Source organism: Pleurodeles waltl, chromosome 11 (assembly GCF_031143425.1).
Source record: "Pleurodeles waltl isolate 20211129_DDA chromosome 11, aPleWal1.hap1.20221129, whole genome shotgun sequence".
NCBI lineage: Eukaryota > Metazoa > Chordata > Amphibia > Caudata > Salamandridae > Pleurodeles > Pleurodeles waltl.
In genome coordinates, this window is record NC_090450.1 from 591,350,782 (window position 1) to 591,370,247 (window position 19,466).

The 19,466-nt window shown below is 46.7% G+C and overlaps 1 protein-coding gene across 1 annotated transcript in view; it reads right to left on the reverse strand.

Moving 5' to 3' along the window:
- HK2 (hexokinase 2) overlaps nt 1-7,759 on the reverse strand; it is a 155,770-nt gene extending 148,011 nt beyond the window's left edge. The window contains exon 1 of the mRNA XM_069214099.1: nt 7,566-7,759. Coding sequence (XP_069070200.1) covers nt 7,566-7,628 — 63 coding nt within the window. The 5' untranslated portion in view covers nt 7,629-7,759. The remainder of the gene's footprint in view (nt 1-7,565) is intronic.
- Between the last annotated feature and the right edge of the window lie 11,707 nt (nt 7,760-19,466).

Here is a 19,466-nt window from a genome sequence, read left to right on the forward strand (position 1 = left end):
GTTTATCCGTAATTGCTACACTTAACACCCACCGTGATGATTTTTGCGAGGTCGCCTCCAAATAACGCTACATTATACTTGTTTTCCTGTTATCTTCGAGTCCAAAGTGTGGAAATCGGAATGATATGTTTAATACTGCACCTCGTTGTATCCGTGCTTACTGTATAAATTCCAGTTGAAGTTGGAATAAACCAATTAGACTTAGGAGACCAAAGAAATTTCGAACCTCTGTAGTGTCCTTCTTTTAGAACAAACAGCCGTCCAGCTAGCAGGATTTTGTCACAGAGATAAGACGTCCATTTTACTCCACCATTAGTCAATGAAGATTGATTAGTTGGTGAGATGTGTTTATATTTTTGCCCTTGGTGGTAAGCCTTGTTCAACAAAGGGCTGGGTATCTTTTTAAGGAGCTAGAAAGGTGTCAGGTAGATCAGTCGCAAGAGTACCGCCCCAACTCCTTCTTCCATACATGTAAGAGGGCAGATCTTTAAGATCATTCCTAGACAGCTTACTCTTCCTGAGTAAATGAAGTTGGTTAATTAATTAGTCACCTTATAGCATATGCTTTAGCTTCTACTAACAGATCTGTGACCCCTTGTGCATGGGAAGAGCAGGTCGCACTCTGCACATCTGTGGTCCAGAGCATTGTTCATGCGACTCATGCCCCTCTCCAATACCCCCCACCCTAGATCCAACCAAGTGATTCATTAAATAGCGCAGGCTGAACATATTCAACAGCATACATGCAAATCCAGTTTTCTTTAATGCAACACAGACTGAGAAGGGGCATAGCCTGTATTACGTCAGTGTCAACGATTAATGTTGACCCACAACACAAGCCAATGCGCCCTTGGGAGGATACGCAAACTCAGAGAGAGCAGGTGCTCCAGGTAAAGCAAGTTATATAAGCAATAAGCAAAGGCTGGTTATTTCAGTTGTTTTAAGAAAAAAAATAAAAATAAAAAAAATAAAAAAACTTTCTTTTTACATTTTTCCTGCAACAAAAAACTAAATCAAAGTTTATTTTTACCAGAAAAAAAAAAAAAAATCACGAAAAAAAAAAAAAAAAAAAAACACACACACAATGGAGTGATAGTTTATATCATTATAGTAAATACAGAAATACCTTGACACAACTCCTTAGTTTCTTTAGGGACAATTAAGAGTTGGCCTGAGGGGAGTCCACAGGTGGGATATCTCCCACATGAACATGACTGGCCTGGTGTTCCTCCGCCCAGATTTACCATTTGCAGGAACTCCTGACCCACTTTTACCAGCTGAAAAATCCATCCAGTAAAAAGGTAGACGCCACACCTAGCTGCTTCTTACTACTATAAGTTGTCCAGAGCCAAACTGAGGGAAAAAAGGGGAAAAACAAGAATTCCCAGTCTATAACTTAAGGTAAAAAAATATATCTGTATTAATAAGTTTCCTGCGTTCATTCAGTGATTCACAAATCATACTCTAGTTTCAACCGCTGCTTCTGTGAAACTTTATTCTCACCCAAAATAAAGCTAGAATAACACGGGGTATCTGGAAAAAAAATCCATGCTCAGCATTAATTGGATTACCCTGGATGGTGTACACTTGTGTTCCCCCACCCTCAGTGCCCAACTGCATGTAGCTGCTATCCTGACTTTTGGTCCTAGCGCCATGCTAATATACAATGCATACAGAGGCCTATACCTGTTCCTTGTCATGAGTAAGGACCTGGACTTGTCCTGTAACCTGGAGGGACACACCTAGCATGTCATCATTCATGCAGTGGACTACAGTCCCCGTTGTGGGTTTAGTTCATAGAACAGCACTGTACATTGTTTTGTGAATCCAAAGTTGTGACCACTCCTTTTAAATCTGCATTACTGGAGTGCAGGTATTTTAGCACATGTGAGTGGAAATGTACATGGATGTGCTTACCTAACTTCTAGTGCAAACATCCCAAGTGTGTGTTGTGGGTATTTCTGTGTGTACCCTGTGAGGTACATACATGTGTGTAAGCACGCCAGAGTAATGGAGGCGTGTGGCATCCATTTCAGATATCCTAAGTCTGTTAGTTGCTGAAAATGGAGGTGGGTTTTGTTTCCTCCCAGAAAGTAAAAGTGTATTGCTGACATTCCTGAAGCTGGATGGAGGAGACCTAGACAGTATTGTGAGAGAGAAGAGGAGACAGGGCTACTTCAGCAAATCTATTAGGCCTTTTGCTTAGCAAGAAGCTAGTGAGTAGTGTTCCTGAAGACTGCCATATGGGTGAAGATAGCGCTCAGGAGTGAGAATTTGGACTTAGCTGTGCATGATATAAATAACAAATTGCACAGCCAATACATGAGCGGCACCTTTGCAACAGGAACATTATCCCCTCCAAAAATCACCAGGAGAGAAGGAAAGCGTCAAAACGTGATTCCCGTTTACCCTGTTGTATTATTTTTTCATTTTTGGGCACTTATTGTGAACAGGTTTGCCAAAGACCCTCTGCAGAGATGAAGACATTGGGAGTCACTATTGTGGTTCTATCGAGATGCTGAATAGCTAGTGAAAAAGGTATGTTCTCAATGGTTTCCCAAGGTAGCATAATTGCTCCGAATTGTAATTGGTATGATGCTCTGCTTCACAGCTGCTGCCACATATAACATTTCCCTCTATTCCACCTTTCTAGAAGTTTAGTACAAATAACGTGTATTATGCTGTTCATCTGAATGGACACCTCCATTTGTACCACTAAAAATTGGCAGCCAGGAACTGAGGAAACCCAGTCTAGCTGGTTCATCGACTCAGCACATGCATTTTAAAACACCTCCTTTATGGCACGTGCCAATTTAATGTGGATTAAGCAGGAGATATGAGCCCAAATCCTCAGAGACTGCTCAAAAGCCTGTAATTCGCATTTGCAACCAACTACCAGCAATGGATCGAATAGCAGAAACTTTCAGGAAGATGTTGTTCCCAGAATTTAGGTGAAATTGAACAAAAAGCACCGGCCACAGAGATTTGATACATCTAAGCTATGCCTCAGTAAACTCGTATGACAGAAACAAACACCCAGCGAACACTGGATGCGCAAATTTGGCGTGTCGCTTGGAGCAAAGTTTAAAGTTCCTCATGGCTTTTGACAGTTTGAGTCACAAACCCATGAAGCAAATCCAAAAAGGGAGGTTCCACCATAGGGAATCAAAAAGGGGAAGCACGACCACAATCTTGAAGGGATTAAGTTTTGAAAGATTTCCAGCCCTCCTTTGCCCAATAGTGGAAGGACGACTACTTAAAACATGCTACAAGCAACACTCAATGAGATTCCGTTCAGCTGCGTGGCAGAAACAATCCACCAAACAGACACAACATGGCAACCAAAGCAGCACTTGTGTTGTGTGGTGGGAGGGAAACAGAACTGATAAAAAAAACGACTCTAAAAATCCTAATCTGCAAATTGAGAAGTACACTCAATCAACCAATATAAAACATTACCCATTTTAAGGCCTTTCTTTCGGTCTCCATTTTGTTTCATTACTTAAGCCATCGGCATAAAAGAGCTTTACGGAAGATATTACACATTTTAAGAGAGGGGTAGATAAAGTGATATGACCAGAATGAAAGACTGTTGAGCAGAGTCGCAAGGCGGACAGCTCCATCAGTATCTCCTCTCTTCCCTTCGAGGCTCCCCAGGTACCACCTGGAAGGGATTCGCTCAAGTGAGGAAAGGAGGCCATACAGAGTGGTCAAGAGTTATGTAGACAGAGGAAAGCCAACTAGAACATTTGCGGAACTATTCTTAGTAAAGCCCGAAGGGAAACGAAGCTAGGTAAGTACAGGAAAAAAAGGCAGTGTTGTGGCGTGTCACTGCATTAGGCCAAAAACGTTTGCAAACAGTGCATTAAGGTTGAGGCGAGGCGGAAGAAAGCCCAAGAAGGCAGGCACTGCACGCAAATGGTTAAAAGCATAAGGGGTAGAAACAGAAGGGGGTAGAAACACAAAGGGTTGGAAAGATAAAGAGATGGCAGAGAATACAGACACATTCGGACATATACCACACAAAGGGAGACTTTTCAAAACATTAACTGTATTAAATCAACAAAAGAAGAGTAAAAACATGCTTTTCGTAAATAAAATAAAAAGTACCTACAAAGCTTACACATGGGAGGAATCGCATACCATTGCTTAAAGCAGTACATTTACAGCAAAATATTTTTTAACTTTTTCCTTCACTGAATAGGATAACTGCGATGCGGAGGGAATTCCGAGCTTTTCTTTCTGACCAGGAAAATACACCACAGGTGTTCATTTTACTGAACTGCAAACATCATATATTTGTCTACACGCCACCCTTGCATTGTCTGTTCAACATTCAGATAAAAAGTCGTTATTGTATAAAGTCACCCTTTCAAATTAGATGTGTTTTTCTTCTCGATCTCTTCAAGAGAGAGATTCAAGGTATATATAGTATGTAGTATTTATGTTGGTTTTGTTTTCAGACAACAACAAACACTTGTAAACAGACTCCGTGGATGAATGAGCGAGTGGAAACGATTGTGTGCGAAATTGTGGCTATACTGTCGGTAAGCGTCCCTCCTGACCCAGGAGAGTCCCCCGCACATGCGCACTGAGGATCGCAAACTCTCGCTTTCCCGAGCGGCCTACATTCAGTACGTGCATTCTGCGCCGCCTCTAAATCTTCAGATTAGACAGCGCGCGCTTATGTAACACCCACCACAGCTGCGCTCCTCAGGCACGCGCTGCTCGCCAATGACCCGGAGACGACGGTATTCGAAAATGGCTTGGAAAATGTGAATATGTCGGCAGGGATCATTGTCATTGGTTGCTTTAGGGCTCCTTGCTTTCATCTGCTTGATTTGCTTTAAGCGCTCTCCATTGAGTAGGCTAAAGAAAGCAGGACTCAGAAACAGGAGGTGTTTGTTCCAAGATCACACACATTGGTCAGATGGAAAGCAGGGGTTAGAACTCAAGCCTCCTATTAAGTATGTAATTCAACTATAAAACCCACATCTTCGGAAGAGAGCTAAAGAGGCCTCACGGAGAAATTGCAAGGCGGCTCGCGCCACCACACCGAAGCTCAAAAGGGGGAAGCCGTTCCATTTAATAACCACTTTCCTGCCACGACCCCAGACAAAAACGCCCTTAGTCCTGCCCTTTCAAATATAACGACATTGTACCTAAAACTATAATGAGGATTTGACGTTTTATTAGGACCTACAAAGCATCGTACGTCTGACGAGACTCTATTAACAATACATCACTGTACTACTATGCCGTTTCTTTATTGCAGAAAAATATTGCGCTACAGTGGTGACGGAGTTTCCTTATTACACAATAATTACTATACTCCAGCGGTGGTGTGATTTCCTTGGCACTAAGAAAATATTTATTGAGAAAGACTGTGACCCTTAATGCCGACTGGCACTACTTCCACAACTAGCCTGCGGCGATAAAATATTGGTTGTTAGACATGTATTCCAGCCACGTGTACATTGCAGACAGTCACTCGCAAGCCATTCGTTGGAATGCTTGGTCAGGAAGCTGACGAAACCTTAAGCCTTAAGTTGCAAGCTCGAATACAGAGGCCATACCCCGCTCTCGCGCTTTCCATATGCATGCGGAGGAACCTAACCCAGTCCAGGTTTCTTCTTTGCATTCGTGGTGGGAACAACAGGACCAGTGCTTGAAGTGGTAAAATAGAGAAGTGAGAAGTGTCGGTACTCTGCAATTAAAAGTATTACGTTTTTCTTGAGAAGTGCAGGTACTATCAAAATAAAAAAAAGTGCCGGTTCGCAGTACCTGCCCATTTAAAGAACCGAAGAGGACTACACATCCCAGAATGCAAAGAAAATGTACTAGCTGAGGTACCCGGTAATCGTTTAGGAAACTTGAGAGCTGAATGTTAGATGTCACATAATTCTCAGTTTATAGAGGGGCGGGGGAGAATAGCTAGTGGCCAATGCTCCTAGTTCACCCCGCGCCAGCTCTCGGTAGCTCATTCAGGCATGCTATTATTTGCAATCTGAACTCGCAGCCTCCCCCTTTGGTAAGTGAAAAGTAAATTGTCAAGCGCACGAATTCCAAAATGAAAAAATGCATGCACCTCTCACACCATATATATATATATATATGAATGGTAACCTATTTGTTTCTAGATGATAGTCTTATGCCACAATACGTTAGAGACCCCTCACCCTGTTCGAGAGAGAAAGGATATGTAGAGGTCAGCAGTGTCACCCTCGGAGGCAAACTATTTATAGAGGAGACGCGGTAGAGGTTACAGTGTCGCGCCACTCCGTGGATTCTGGAGCCTAAAGGAGATTTGCTAGCAGGCAATGGTGAAACCGTTCTGCCGCCATCCTCGGCTCCTCCCCGAGGGGCGTATCTTGCCAGAGGACCCTTTGAGGTTAAGATTCAGAGAGAAAGAAAGCCGGGATTTGGGCTCGGAGAAGTAGAATTGGAGGTAGAAAACAGCAGGTGCGGACATCACGTAAGGCCTTCATAATTAATTAAGCTGCTCTCCTCTGCTGAGGGCAGCTGCTGGCGAGAGGCCCTTGCACCTGCGATGATACATACGCTCTCTATAGTTTCCTTCCGAGAGGGTCGAAGGATCCAATACAGTTGTGAATGGGTGGTCTTAGCATCTTCACAAAAGGGGTGCTCCCGTCGAGTTCCTTCGGAGCTGATGTGTGAATTGGTTCCACTCTGACACCCTCTTCTTTTTTTGGAAGGGGGGGTGAGGGGAAGGGGGGGGGGTGTTGGTATAGCTCTGCTCTACTGACCACAGTAGCTCCACGTCTGGTACGATACTATCGTGAGCGCTAAAAACTTTCCTTTCAACACCACTGTGTACGCTGCAGTTTGTCCGCTCTTGTTTATAATACGGAAGGGCGAGGCTAAGTCTTAGTTCCAGTATGCCAAATTTAGAGGTGCGAGTAGGGGTGAGCAGCACAGACTGAACTGGTCACACAGCACATGAAAGGGTTTGGCAGCTATATAAACTCATTATCTGAGCCCCAGCCTTGTTGTAGCTGGTATTACCATGAAACAATGTCTCCCCCTGACACTTTTGTATTTCAAAGGGTGGCACAGGACGCTCTTTCGATCATTGTTTCTTGACTCAGGCTTCATCACCTCTGCCTCCAAACCCCACCCAAAACACCTCTCGTGTTGTACCTCTCATCCCACGGTGTATACTTAGCTATTCCACCACGACATGTTCTGTCTCAAACCTTCTCCCGCCTCAGAGCAGTCATGGGGGAAGGGGGGGGGGGGGGGGAGCAGCACTTCAAGAGGCCCCCATTCAGTCCAAACCCAAAGAATAGCTGTCAAATATGGAAGATATTGGGCGTCCCTCGTCACGGTGTGAGGGGCATTATTTTGCGTTATGCGACTACTTCCGCTGCTTTTCGAGGTTCAGTTTCACACATCCCAGACATTTTATTGTGCCACTTATAACCTCCAACAGAAACCTAAACACAGCCCCTCCCCCTCCCGCACACTTTGCATCTTCCCTCCTAAAACACCTATTTTAAGATTTTCTTCTTACATCCCCGTTAGTCCTCTCCCTGTGTTCTCACCTTCTGCACTTGATCATGGTTGAGCTCGGTGAAGAAGTATGCGAGTAGGTGGGAAGCGATCATGGCTCAAATGTCCCGGGCTCAGCAGACGTGTATTCTCCTTTCTTGCCGGCTTTTTACAATGTGCTTCTTTCAGGCAGTCCCTGCCATCCCTCGCGGTTTCTCTCGGGCGTCACCGCATCCTGCTCAAGCTAACTCTCTATTGGCCAAGCTAGGAGGGTGTGTGAGGGTCTGAACCGGTTTTGAGCCAATAACGAGCTGAGGTCCGTCTTCTCTTTCAATGAACTTATCAAGTGAGAGATGCGTCATCGGCTTCTTCCACAAACGCTAGCAGAGTACCAGTGTCTGGATGCTGCTGCGGGGAACTTCTAAATGACAAGCCGGTGACTGCCACAAGCCGGAAGAATGTCGTCAGTCAGAAGTCACACCCCTATTAGTGTTTCTCAACCCGCGGACCATCTAGAACGCTTTTCCGCCTCGCTAATTTGGCAATAGGCCCTTAAAATTTCTATTAGGTTGGCTAACTTGTAGTTATGTATACAAAGGCTGAAAAGCGGCCTCACGAAGGGGAAGGCGGAGGACTGCGCTGCATGGTACCAGGATACGCCCCTTACTATAAACACTCCTATTTTGCTGAAATAAGAAACATGAGGTCTGGTGTTAGAAAGTAGAGGGAGTGCGTTCTGAGAGTCGCCTCATGCCCTATATCAAGAAGGAATCTAGCTGGCCACGTTGCACGAAGGGTTACATAGAGGGGACATCATCCTAGTGTTGCTCTCCTGCTAGGAAGCTAGCCGAGCACATGGAGCCACCGTAAGTGGAGACAATGGGTCACCCCACTTTTATTGCCTTGGGCGTCAAAATGGGAGCAGTAAAGGCTGAGAGGTATCATAAGGGGTCATTGCCAAGGGCTGGGTCTCTTGGGGGATCAATGTTACCCACCTTCCCACCTGACAACTTTTTTATTTTATTTTTATTTATTTACAAAACCAAATGAAAAAAAAAATATATATACACATACATACACACATAGGTATATGGAATAACTTTCTTTTTACAGAATTTTCTGGCAATGTTACAAAGCAGAGTTACAAGGTGATCCTAAAGCTTTAAAACAACTAAAAGGGCTCCAGATAGTGGATCTTGGAGCCAAAAGCAATCACTCAGTGTAGGAAGGTAGCCTCTTTCTAGCCTTGTTACCCCCACTTTTGGCCTGTTTGTGAGTATACGTCAGGGTGTTTTTACTGTCTCACTGGGATCCTGCTAGACAGGACCCAGTGCTCATAGTGGAAACCCTATGTTGTCAGTGTGTTTGATACGTGCCACTGGGATCCTGCTAGCCAAGTTAGTGGCCTGTATGTGTTCCCTATGTGGTGCCTAACTGTATCAATGAGGCTCTGCTAACCAGAACCTCAGTGTTTATGCTCTCTCTGCTTTCTAAATTTGTCGCTGCAGGCTAGTGACTAAATTTACCAATTCTCATTGGCACACTGGTACACCCATATAATTCCCTTGTGTATGGTACTAAGGTACCCAGGGTATTGGGGTTCCAGGAGATCCCTATGGGCTGCAGCATTTCTTTTGCCACCCATAGGGAGCTCAGGCAATTCTTACACAGGCCTGCCACTGCAGCCTGAGTGAAATAACGTCCATGTTATTTCACAGCCATTTTTCACTGCACATTAGTAACTTATAAGTCACCTATATGTCTAACCCTCACTTGGTGAAGATTGGGTGCCAAGGTACTTAGTGTGTGGGCACCCTGGCACTAGCCAAGGTGCCCCCACATAATTCAGGGCAAATTCCCCAGACTTTGTGAGTGCGGGGACACCATTACACATGTGCACTATATATAGGTCACTAGCTATTTATAGCGTCACAATGGTAACTCCGAACATGGCCATGTAACATGTCTATGATCATGGAATTGGGGGGACAATTCCATGATTCCCCGGGTCTCTAGCACAGAACCCGGGTACTGCCAAACTCCCTTTCCGGGGTTCCCACTGCAGCTGCTGCCAACCCCTCAGGCAGGATTCTGCCCTCCTGCCGTCTGGGCAGCCCCGGCCCAGGAAGGCAGAACAAAAATTTCCTCAGAGAGAGGGTGTTACACCCTCTCCCTTTGGAAATAGGTGTGAAGGGCTGAGTAGCCTCCCACAGCCTCTGGAAATGCTTTGATGGGCACAGATGGTGTCCATCTCTGCATAAGCCAGTCTACACCGGTTCAGAGATCCCCCAGCCCTGCTCTGGCGCGAAACTGGATAAAGGAAAGGGGAGTGACCACTCCCCTGACCACTACCTCCCAGGGGAGGTGCCTAGAGCTCCTCCAGTGTGTCCCAGACCTCTGCCATCTTGGAAACAGAGGTGTTGGGGGCACACTAGACTGCTCTGAGTGGCCAGTGCTAGCAGGTGACATCAAAGACCCCCCCCTGATAGGTTCTTAACTTTCTTGGTAGCCAATCCTCCTTTTCTGGCTATTTAGGGTCTCTCCTCTGGGGTATTCTGCAGATAACGAATGCAAGAGCTCACCAGAGTTCCTCTGCATTTCCCTCTTCGACTTCTGCCAAGGATCGACCGCTGACTGCGCCAGGACGCCTGCAAAACAGCAACAAAGTAGCAAGATGACTACCAGCAACATTGTAGCGCCTCATTCTGCCGGCTTTCTCGACTGTTTCCTGGTGGTGCATGCTCTCGGAGCTGTCTGCCTTCACCCTGCACTGGAAGCCAAGAAGAAATCTCCTGTGGGTCGACAGAATCTTCCCCCTGCTTACGCAGGCACCAAAAGACTGCATCACTGGTCCTCTGGGTCCCCTCTCATCCTGACGAGCGTGGTCCCTGGAACACAGGAACTCTATCCAAGTGACCCTCACAGTCCAGTGATCCTTCAGTCCAAGTTTGGTGGAGGTTAGTCCTTGCCTCCCCACGCTAAACTGCAAACCTGTATACTGCATGATTTGCAGCTGCTCCGGCTTCTGTGCACTTCTCCAAGGATTCCTTTGTGAACAGCCTAGCCTGGGTCCCCAGCACTCCGTCTTGCAGTGCTCAACCCTCTGAGTTGGACCCCGACTTCGTGGGAACCTCCTTTGTGACTCTGAGCCAGCTCCGGTTCACAATTCTTCTAAGTGTCTGCTCTGGTACTTCTGCGGGTGCTGCCTGCTTCTGTGGGGGCTCTCTGAGTTGCTGAGAGCCCCCTCTGTCTCCTCCTCCAAGGGGCGACATCCTGGTCCTTCCTGGTCCCCAGCAGCACCCAAAAACCTCTACCGCGACCCTTGCAGCTAGCAAGGCTTGTTTGCTGTATTTCTGCATGGAAACACTTCTGCAACCTCCAGCACACTGTGGGACATCTTCCATCCAAAGGAGAAATTCCTAGCTCTCTTCGTTGTTGCAGAATCCTAGGCTTCTCTCATCCGGAGGCAGCCTTCTTGCACATTCATCCGGGGTTTCTTGGGCTCCTGCCCCGCCTGGACGCTATTGCGACTCTTGGACTTGGTCCCCTTGCCTTGCAGGTCCTCAGGTCCAGGAATTCGTCTTCAGTGCTTTGCTGGTGTTTGTGGTTCTTGCAGAGTCCCCCTAACATGACTATTGTGTCTTATCGGGGTAGTAGGGGTACTCTACTCCTACTTTTCAGGGTCTTGGGGTGGGGTATCTTTGACACCCTGACTGTTTTCTTACAGTCCCAGAGACCCTCTACAAGTTCCCATAGGTCTGGGGTCCATTCGTGATTCGCATTCCACTTTTGGAGTATTTGGTTTGTGTTGCCCCTAGACTATGTTCACCTATTGCATCCTATTGTAATCCTACACTGTTTGCATTACTTTTCTTACTATTACTTACCTGTTTTGGGTTTATGTACATATGACTTGTGCATATTACTTACCTTCTAACTGAGGGTACTCACTGAGATACTTTTGGCATATTGTCATAAAAATAAAGTACCTTTATTTTTAGTAACTCTGAGTATTGTGTTTTCTTATGATACTGTGCTATATGATATAAGTGGTATAGTAGGAGCTTTGCATGTCTCCTAGTTCAGCCTAAGCTGCTTTGCCATAGCTACCTTCTATCAGCCTAAGCTGCAAGAAACACCTCTATTCTACTAATAAGGGATAATTGGACCTGGCACAGGTTGTAAGTACCACAAGGTACCCACTATAAGCCAGGCCAGCCTCCTACATTGGTGGTGCAGTGGTGGGATAAATACTTGCAACTCCTTTACCACTTTGTCATTTGGTACTTTTCATAAGGGAATCATATACCAAATAGTTCAGTGTATGTACACTTAACCAAAAAGTTTACTTTTCTATTCTAAAACTTTTAATAAAGTTCTGAAAAGGTTTTGAAAACTTCTAAAAGTTTGAAAAAGTTTTTATCTGTGCTTTCTAAAGTTCTAAAACCTTTAAGTTCTCACTATCCTTAAACCTATACTATCATGTCTGTTGTAGAGCCCACTCCCAGAACTGTTAATGCAACACATGGGAGTTTAAACTATAAAAGTTTGAGGGGTCCCTGCCTGGATAGAGGTTTGAGTATAGGAAAGAATCCTACCAAAATAGTTTTTCTTTAACATGCTCATTGTAGATGACCAGAACCAGTCTGGCCCATCTCAGGAGAGGTTAGACAATGGGGAAGCTTCCCAGTCTGACTCAGGGGAGTTCCATGAGAAAGCTGGGGAGGGTTCTTATCAGGTCCTGCCCCCTAGGAGGGCACCTAGTGATGTTGGTAGTGATAGAGGCTCCCACAACAGTAGGGCATCCTTCATCCCTAGAGGCCAGGTTACTAGGGTCCAGACAGGGACAGATCTCCCTCTGAAACTTCCCACATTTCCTCTGTGTCAAAGCATTTCCAACCCACCCACCCTGAGGATAACGTTTTAGAAAGGGAACTCAAAAAGTTGAGGGTTGAAGAGACCAGACTGAAGCTTAAACAGCAGTGGCTGGCCTTAGATAGGGAATCCCTAGACACAAAGAGGGAAAGACAGAGGTTGGGGTTCGTTCCCCACGGTGGCAGCAGCAGTATTTCTGATAGCAATCCTGTTAAAGAGCAAGATTCCAGGAATCTGCACAAGATAGTCCCCCCTTACAAGGAGGGGAATGACATTAATAAGTGGTTTGCTTCACTTGAGAGGGCCTGTATGGTACAGTTGGTGCCTCAAAGATAGTGGGCTGCTATTCTGTGGCTATCTTTAACTGGAAAGGGTATGGATAGGCTCCTTACTGTTAGAGAAAGTGAAGCCAATAACTACAAGGGTTTGAAAGATGCACTCTTGGATGGATTTGGCTTAACCACTGAACAATACAGGATTAAGTTCAGGGACACCAGAAAAGAGTCTTCTCAAGACTGGACAGATTTTGTGGACTGTTCAGTGAAGGCCTTGGAAGGGTGGTTGCATGGCAGTAAAGTTTCTGACTATGAAAGCCTGTATAATCTTATTCTGAGAGAGCATATTCTTAAAAATTGTGTGTCTGACTTGTTGCACCAATACATAGTGGACTCTGATCTGGCCTCTCCTCAGTAATTGGGAAAGAAGGCAGACAAATGGGTCAGAACAAGGGTGAACAGAAAAGTTCTTACAGGGGGTGACAAGGATGGCAAGAAGAAGGATGGTAAGTCTTCTGAGAAGGGTGGGGACAAAAGTAAGCATTCTGAGTCTTCATCAGGCCCACAAAAATCCTCTGGGGGAGGTGGGTCCAAATCCTCTTCTAATAATCAACCTAAAACGCCTTGGTGTTATTTGTGTAAAGTCAAAGGCCATTGGGCAAGTGATTCCACTTGTCCAAAGAAAAACACCATACCTCCCACCACCACAACCCCTGCTGCAAATTCTAGTACCCCTAGTAATAGCAGTGGTGGAGGGAAATCTACTACTAATAGCCAATCCAAGGGTGTAGCTGGGCTCACTATTGGCAATGTAGTTGGGGTTGGTCTTGTTAGGGAGACCGCAGAGGCTGTGTTAGTCTCTGAAGGTGTGTAGGAAAGTACCATCTTGCCTGGCATGTTACCCCCATTTTTCACTGTATATATGTTGTTTTAGTTGTATGTGTCACTGGGACCCTGTCACCCAGGGCCCCAGTGCTCATAAGTGTGCCTGAATGTGTAACCTGTGTAGTGACTAACTGTCTCACTGAGGCTCTGCTAATCAGAACCTCAGTGATTATGCTCTCTCATTTCTTTCAAATTGTCACTAACAGGCTATTGACCAATTTCACCAATTTACATTGGCTTACTGGAACACCCTTATAATTCCCTAGTATATGGTACTGAGGTACCCAGGGTATTGGGGTTCCAGGAGATCCCTATGGGCTGCAGCATTTCTTTTGCCACCCATAGGGAGCACTGACAATTCTTACACAGGCCTGCCACTGCAGCCTGAGTGAAATAACGTCCACGTTATTTCACAGCCATTTTACACTGCACTTTAGTAACTTATAAGTCACCTATATGTCTAACCTTTACCTGGTAAAGGTTAGGTGCAAAGTTATTTAGTGTGAGGGCACCCTGGCACTAGCCAAGGTGCCCCCACATTGTTCAGGGCCAATTCCCCGGACTTTGTAAGTGCGGGGACACCATTACACGCGTGCACTACATATAGGTCACTACCTATATGTAGCTTCACAATGGTAACTCCGAATATGGCCATGTAACATGTCTATGATCATGGAATTGCCCCCTCTATGCCATCCTGGCATAGTTGGCATAATCCCATGATCCCAGTGGTCTGTAGCACAGACCCTGGTACTGCCAAACTGCCTTTTCAGGGGTTTCACTGCAGCTGCTGCCAACCCCTCAGACAGGCTTCTGCCCTCCTGGGGTCCAGCCAGGCCTGGCCCAGGATGGCAGAACAAAGGACTTCCTCTGAGAGAGGGTGTTACACCCTCTCCCTTTGTAAAATGGTGTGAAGGCAGGGGAGGAGTAGCCTCCCCCAGCCTCTGGAAATGCTTTCATGGGCACACATGGTGCCCATTTCTGCATAAGCCAGTCTACACCGGTTCAGGGACCCCTTAGCCCTGCTCTGGCGTGAAACTGGACAAAGGAAAGGGGAGTGACCACTCCCCTGACCTGCACCTCCCCTGGGAGGTGTCCAGAGCTCCTCCAGTGTGCTCCAGACCTCTGCCATCTTGGAAACAGAGGTGCTGCTGGCACACTGGACTGCTCTGAGTGGCCAGTGCCACCAGGTGACGTCAGAGACTCCTTCTGATAGGCTCCTTCAGGTGTTGCTAGCCTATCCTCTCTCCTAGGTAGCCAAACCCTCTTTTCTGGCTATTTAGGGTCTCTGTCTCTGGGGAAACTTTAGATAACGAATGCAAGAGCTCATCCAAGTTCCTCTGCATCTCTCTCTTCACCTTCTGCCAAGGAATCGACTGCTGACCGCACTGGAAGCCTGCAAAACTGCAACATAGTAGCAAAGACGACTACTGCAACTCTGTAACGCTGATTTTGCCACCTTCTCGACTGTTTTCCTGGTGGTGCATGCTGTGGGGGTAGTCTGCCTCCTCTCCGCACTAGAAGCTCCGAAGAAATCTCCCGTGGGTCGACGGAATCGTCCCCCTGCAACCGCAGGCACCAAAGAACTGCATCACCGGTACCTTGGGTCTCCTCTCAGCACGACGAGCGAGGTCCCTTGAATCCAGCAACTCTGTCCAAGTGACTCCCACAGTCCAGTGACTCTTCAGTCCAAGTTTGGTGGAGGTAAGTCCTTGCCTCCCCACGCCAGACTGCATTGCTGGGAACCGCAACTTTTGCAGCTCCCCCGGCCTCCGTGCACTTCCGGCGGAAATCCTTTGTGCACAGTCCAGCCTGGGTCCACGGCACTCTAACCTGCATTGCATGACCTCCGAAGTTGTTCTCCGGCGACGTGGGACTCCTTTGTGCGACTTCGGGTGAGCACCGTTTCACGCATCCTCGTAGTGCCTGTTTCTGGCACTTCTCCGGGTGCTACCTGCTGCTGAGAGGGCTTCTTGTCTTGCTCGACGTCCCCTCTGTCTCCTGACGCAATTTGCGACATCCTGGTCCCTCCTGGGCCACAGCAGCATCCAAAAACCCTTACCGCACGATTTGCAGCTAGCAAGGCTTGTTGGCGGTCTTTCGGCAGAAAAACACTTCTACACGACTCTCCACGGCGTGAGGGATCCGTCCTCCAAAGGGGAAGTCTCTAGCCCTTGTCGTTCCTGCAGAAACCTAAGCTTCTACTGTCCAGTAGCAGCTTCTTTGCACCCACAGCTGGCATTTCCTGGGCATCTGCCCATCTCCGACTTGCTTGTGACTTTTGGACTTGGTCCCCTTGTTCCACAGGTACCCTCGACTGGAAATCCATCGTTGTTGCATTGCTGGTTTGTGTCTTTCCTACAGAATTCCCCTATCACAACTTCTATGTCCTTTGGGGAACTTTAGTGCACTTTGCACTCACTTTTCAGGGTCTTGGGGTGGGCTATTTTTCTAACCCTTACTATTTTCTAATAGTCCCAGCGACCCTCTACAAGGTCACATAGGTTTGGGGTCCATTCGTGTTTCGCATTCCACTTTTGGAGTATATGGTTTGTGTTGCCCCTATCCCTATGTGTCCCCATTGCATCCTATTGTAACTATACATTGTTTGCACTGTTTTCTAAGACTATACTGCATATTTTTGGTATTGTGTACATATATCTTGTGTATGTTTCCTATCCTCTCACTGAGGGTACACTCTAAGATACTTTGGCATATTGTCATAAAAATAAAGTACCTTTATTTTTAGTATAACTGTGTATTGTGTTTTCTTATGATATTGTGCATATGACACTAAGTGGTACTGTAGGAGCTTCACTCGTCTCCTAGTTCAGCCTAAGCTGCTCTGCTAAGCTACCATTATCTTTCAGCCTATGCTGCTAGACACCCTATACACTAATAAGGGATAACTGGGCCTGGTGCATGTACCCCTTGGTACTCACTACAAGCCAGTCCAGCCTCCTACAAGGTGCTATTGATTTGTCCACCTTGGTTGCTTGTCCCCTTAATATGGATAAGTACAAGCAACTTCCCCTAATCAATGGTGTTGAGGTTCAGGCCTACAGGGACACAGGTGCCAGTGTAACTATGGTGATAGAAAAACTGGTCCCCCCTGATCAACAACTACTTGGTCAGCAGTACCAAGTGACAGATGCTCATAACAACACTCTTAGCCACTCCGTGGCTGTTGTGAATCTCAACTGGAGGGGGTTACTGGTCCAAAGAAAGTTGTGGTAGTCTCAGATTTACCTGTAGACTGTCTACTAAGAAATGATTTGGAGACATCAGCTTGGGCAGAAGTGGAGTTGGAGGCCCATGCAACAATGCTGGGCATTCCTAAGCATATTTTTGCTTTGACAAGGGCTCAGGCCAAAAAGCAAAAAGGACAGGGAAGCTTGGATCCTGGAACAATGGACCAAGTGCTCCCTAAAGCTAGGGCTAGTAGAAGCAAACCACTTCCTACTATCCCTCCCTCTACAGTGGATTCTACTTCTGAGGAAGAAGAATTCCCTCCCTGTGCAGAACCTACACCAGAGGAGCTGGCAGCAGACACTGCTGAGCTTTTGGGTGGAGGCGGGCTGCCAGGGAAGAGCTGAGTGTGGCACAGCAAACCTGTCCCACATTAGAGGGTCTCAGACAGCAAGCTGTCAAGCAGCAAAATGGGGATGTCAGTGACAGTCATAGGGTTTACTGGGAAGACAACCTCTTGTACACAGAGTCAAGGGACCCAAAACATGGAGCTGCCAGGAGATTGGTCATTCCCCTGCAGTATAGAGAGTTTCTTCTCACCCTAGCACATGACATTCCTTTGGCTGGGCATTTGGGCCAGATGAAAACTTGGGAAAGACTTGTCCCCTTGTTTCACTGGCCTCATATGTCAGAGGACACCAAAGACTTTTGTAAGTCCTATGTGACCTGCCAAGCCAGTGGCAAGACTGGTGGCACTCCATAGGCCCCTCTAATTCCACTTCCAGTGGTTGGGGTGCCCTTTGAAAGGGTAGGGGTTGACATAGTTGGCCCCCTTGACCCTCCTACTGCTTTAGGCAATAGATTTATCTTGGTGGTAGTGGGCCATGCCACAAGATATCATGAAGCCATACCTTTAAGGACCGCTACAGCTCCTGCAGTGGCAAAGGCCCTCCTGGGAATCTTTTCCAGGGTGGGTTTTCTTAAAGAGGTGGTGTCAGACAGAGGTAGCAACTTCATGTCTGCATACCTAAAAGCTATGTGGAAGGAGTGTGGTGTTACCTACAAGTCCAGTACCCCTTACCACCCACAAACAAATGGTCTGGTTGAGAAGTTTAATAAAACTCTCAAAGGTATGATAATGGGACTCCCTGAAAAACTCAGAAGAAGATGGGATGTCCTGTTACCTTGCCTCCTTTTTGCTTACAGGGAGGTACCCCAGAAAGGAGTGGGCTTCAGCCCCTTTGAACTCCTATTTGGGCACCCTGTAAGAGGTCCTCTAACACTTGTGAAGGAGGGTTGGGAACAACCTTTAAAAGCTCCTAAGAAAGACATAGACAATGTACTTGGCCTAAGATCCAGAATGGCTGAGTATATGAAAAAGGCCAGTAAAAACCTTCAGGCCAGCCAGGAGCTGCAAAAGCAATGCTATGACCAGAAGGCTGTTCTGATCCAGTACCAACCAGGACAGAAGGTGTGGGTATTGGAGCCTGTGGCCCCAAGAACACTCCAAGACAAATGGAGTGGACCCCATCTCATAGTTGAAAAGAAGGGTGAGGTTACCTATTTGGTAGACCTGGGCACTGCCAGGAGTCCCCTTAGAGTGATTCCTGTCAACCGCCTAAAACCCTACTGTTAGACCTGACAGCCTTAGGGTAGTCACCCCTAACTTTTTGCCTGCCTCCCTCCACTTTTTTGACACTTTTTTTGCTGGCTTTTAGACTCCGCGCACTTTACCAGTGCTAAAGTGCATATGCTCGCTCCCTTAAAACATGGTAACCTTGAATCATACCTGATTGGACTATTAATTTACTTATAAGTCCCTAGTAATGTGCACTCTATGTGCATAGGGCCGGTAGATTAAATGCTACTAGTGGGCCTGCAGCACTAGTTGTGCCACCCACTTAAGTAGCCCCTTTTTCCTTGTCTCAGGCCTGCCATTGCAAGGCCTGTGTGTGCAGTTTCACTGTCACCTCGACTTGGCATTTAAAAGTACTTGCCAAGCCTAAAACTCCCCTTTCTCCACATATAAGTCACCTCTAATGTGTGCCCTAGGTAACCCCTAGAGCAGGGTGCTGTGTGGGTGAAAGGCAGGACATGTACCTGTGTAGTTTACATGTCCTGGTAGTGTAAGACTCCTAAATTCTTTTTTGCACTACTGTGAGGCCTGCTCCCTTCATAGGTTAACATTGGGGCTGCCCTCATACAGTATTGAAGTGGTAGCTGCTAATCTGAAAGGAGTAGGAAGGTCATATTTAGTATGGCCAGAATGGTAATATAAAATCCTGCTGACTGGTGAAGGTGGATTTAATATTACTATTCTAGAAATGGCACTTTTAGAAAGTGAGCATTTCTTTGCGCTTAAATCTTTCTGTGCCTTACAATCCACGTCTGGCTGGGCTTGGTTGACAGCTCCTTGTGCATTCACTCAGACACACTCCAAACACAGGGTACTCAGCCTCACTTGCATACATCTGCATTTTGAATGGGTCTTCCTGGGCTGGGAGGGTGGAGGGCCTGCTCTCACACAAAGGACTGCCACACCCCCTACTGGGACCCTGGCAGACAGGATTGAACTGAAAGGGGACCTGGTGCACGTCTTAGCCACTCTTTGAAGTCTCCCCCACTTCAAAGGCACATTTGGGTATAAAACAGGGCCTCTGCCCTACCTCATCAGACACTTGCTGGAGAAGAAACCTGAACCAGAAACTACATCCTGCCAAGAAGAACTGC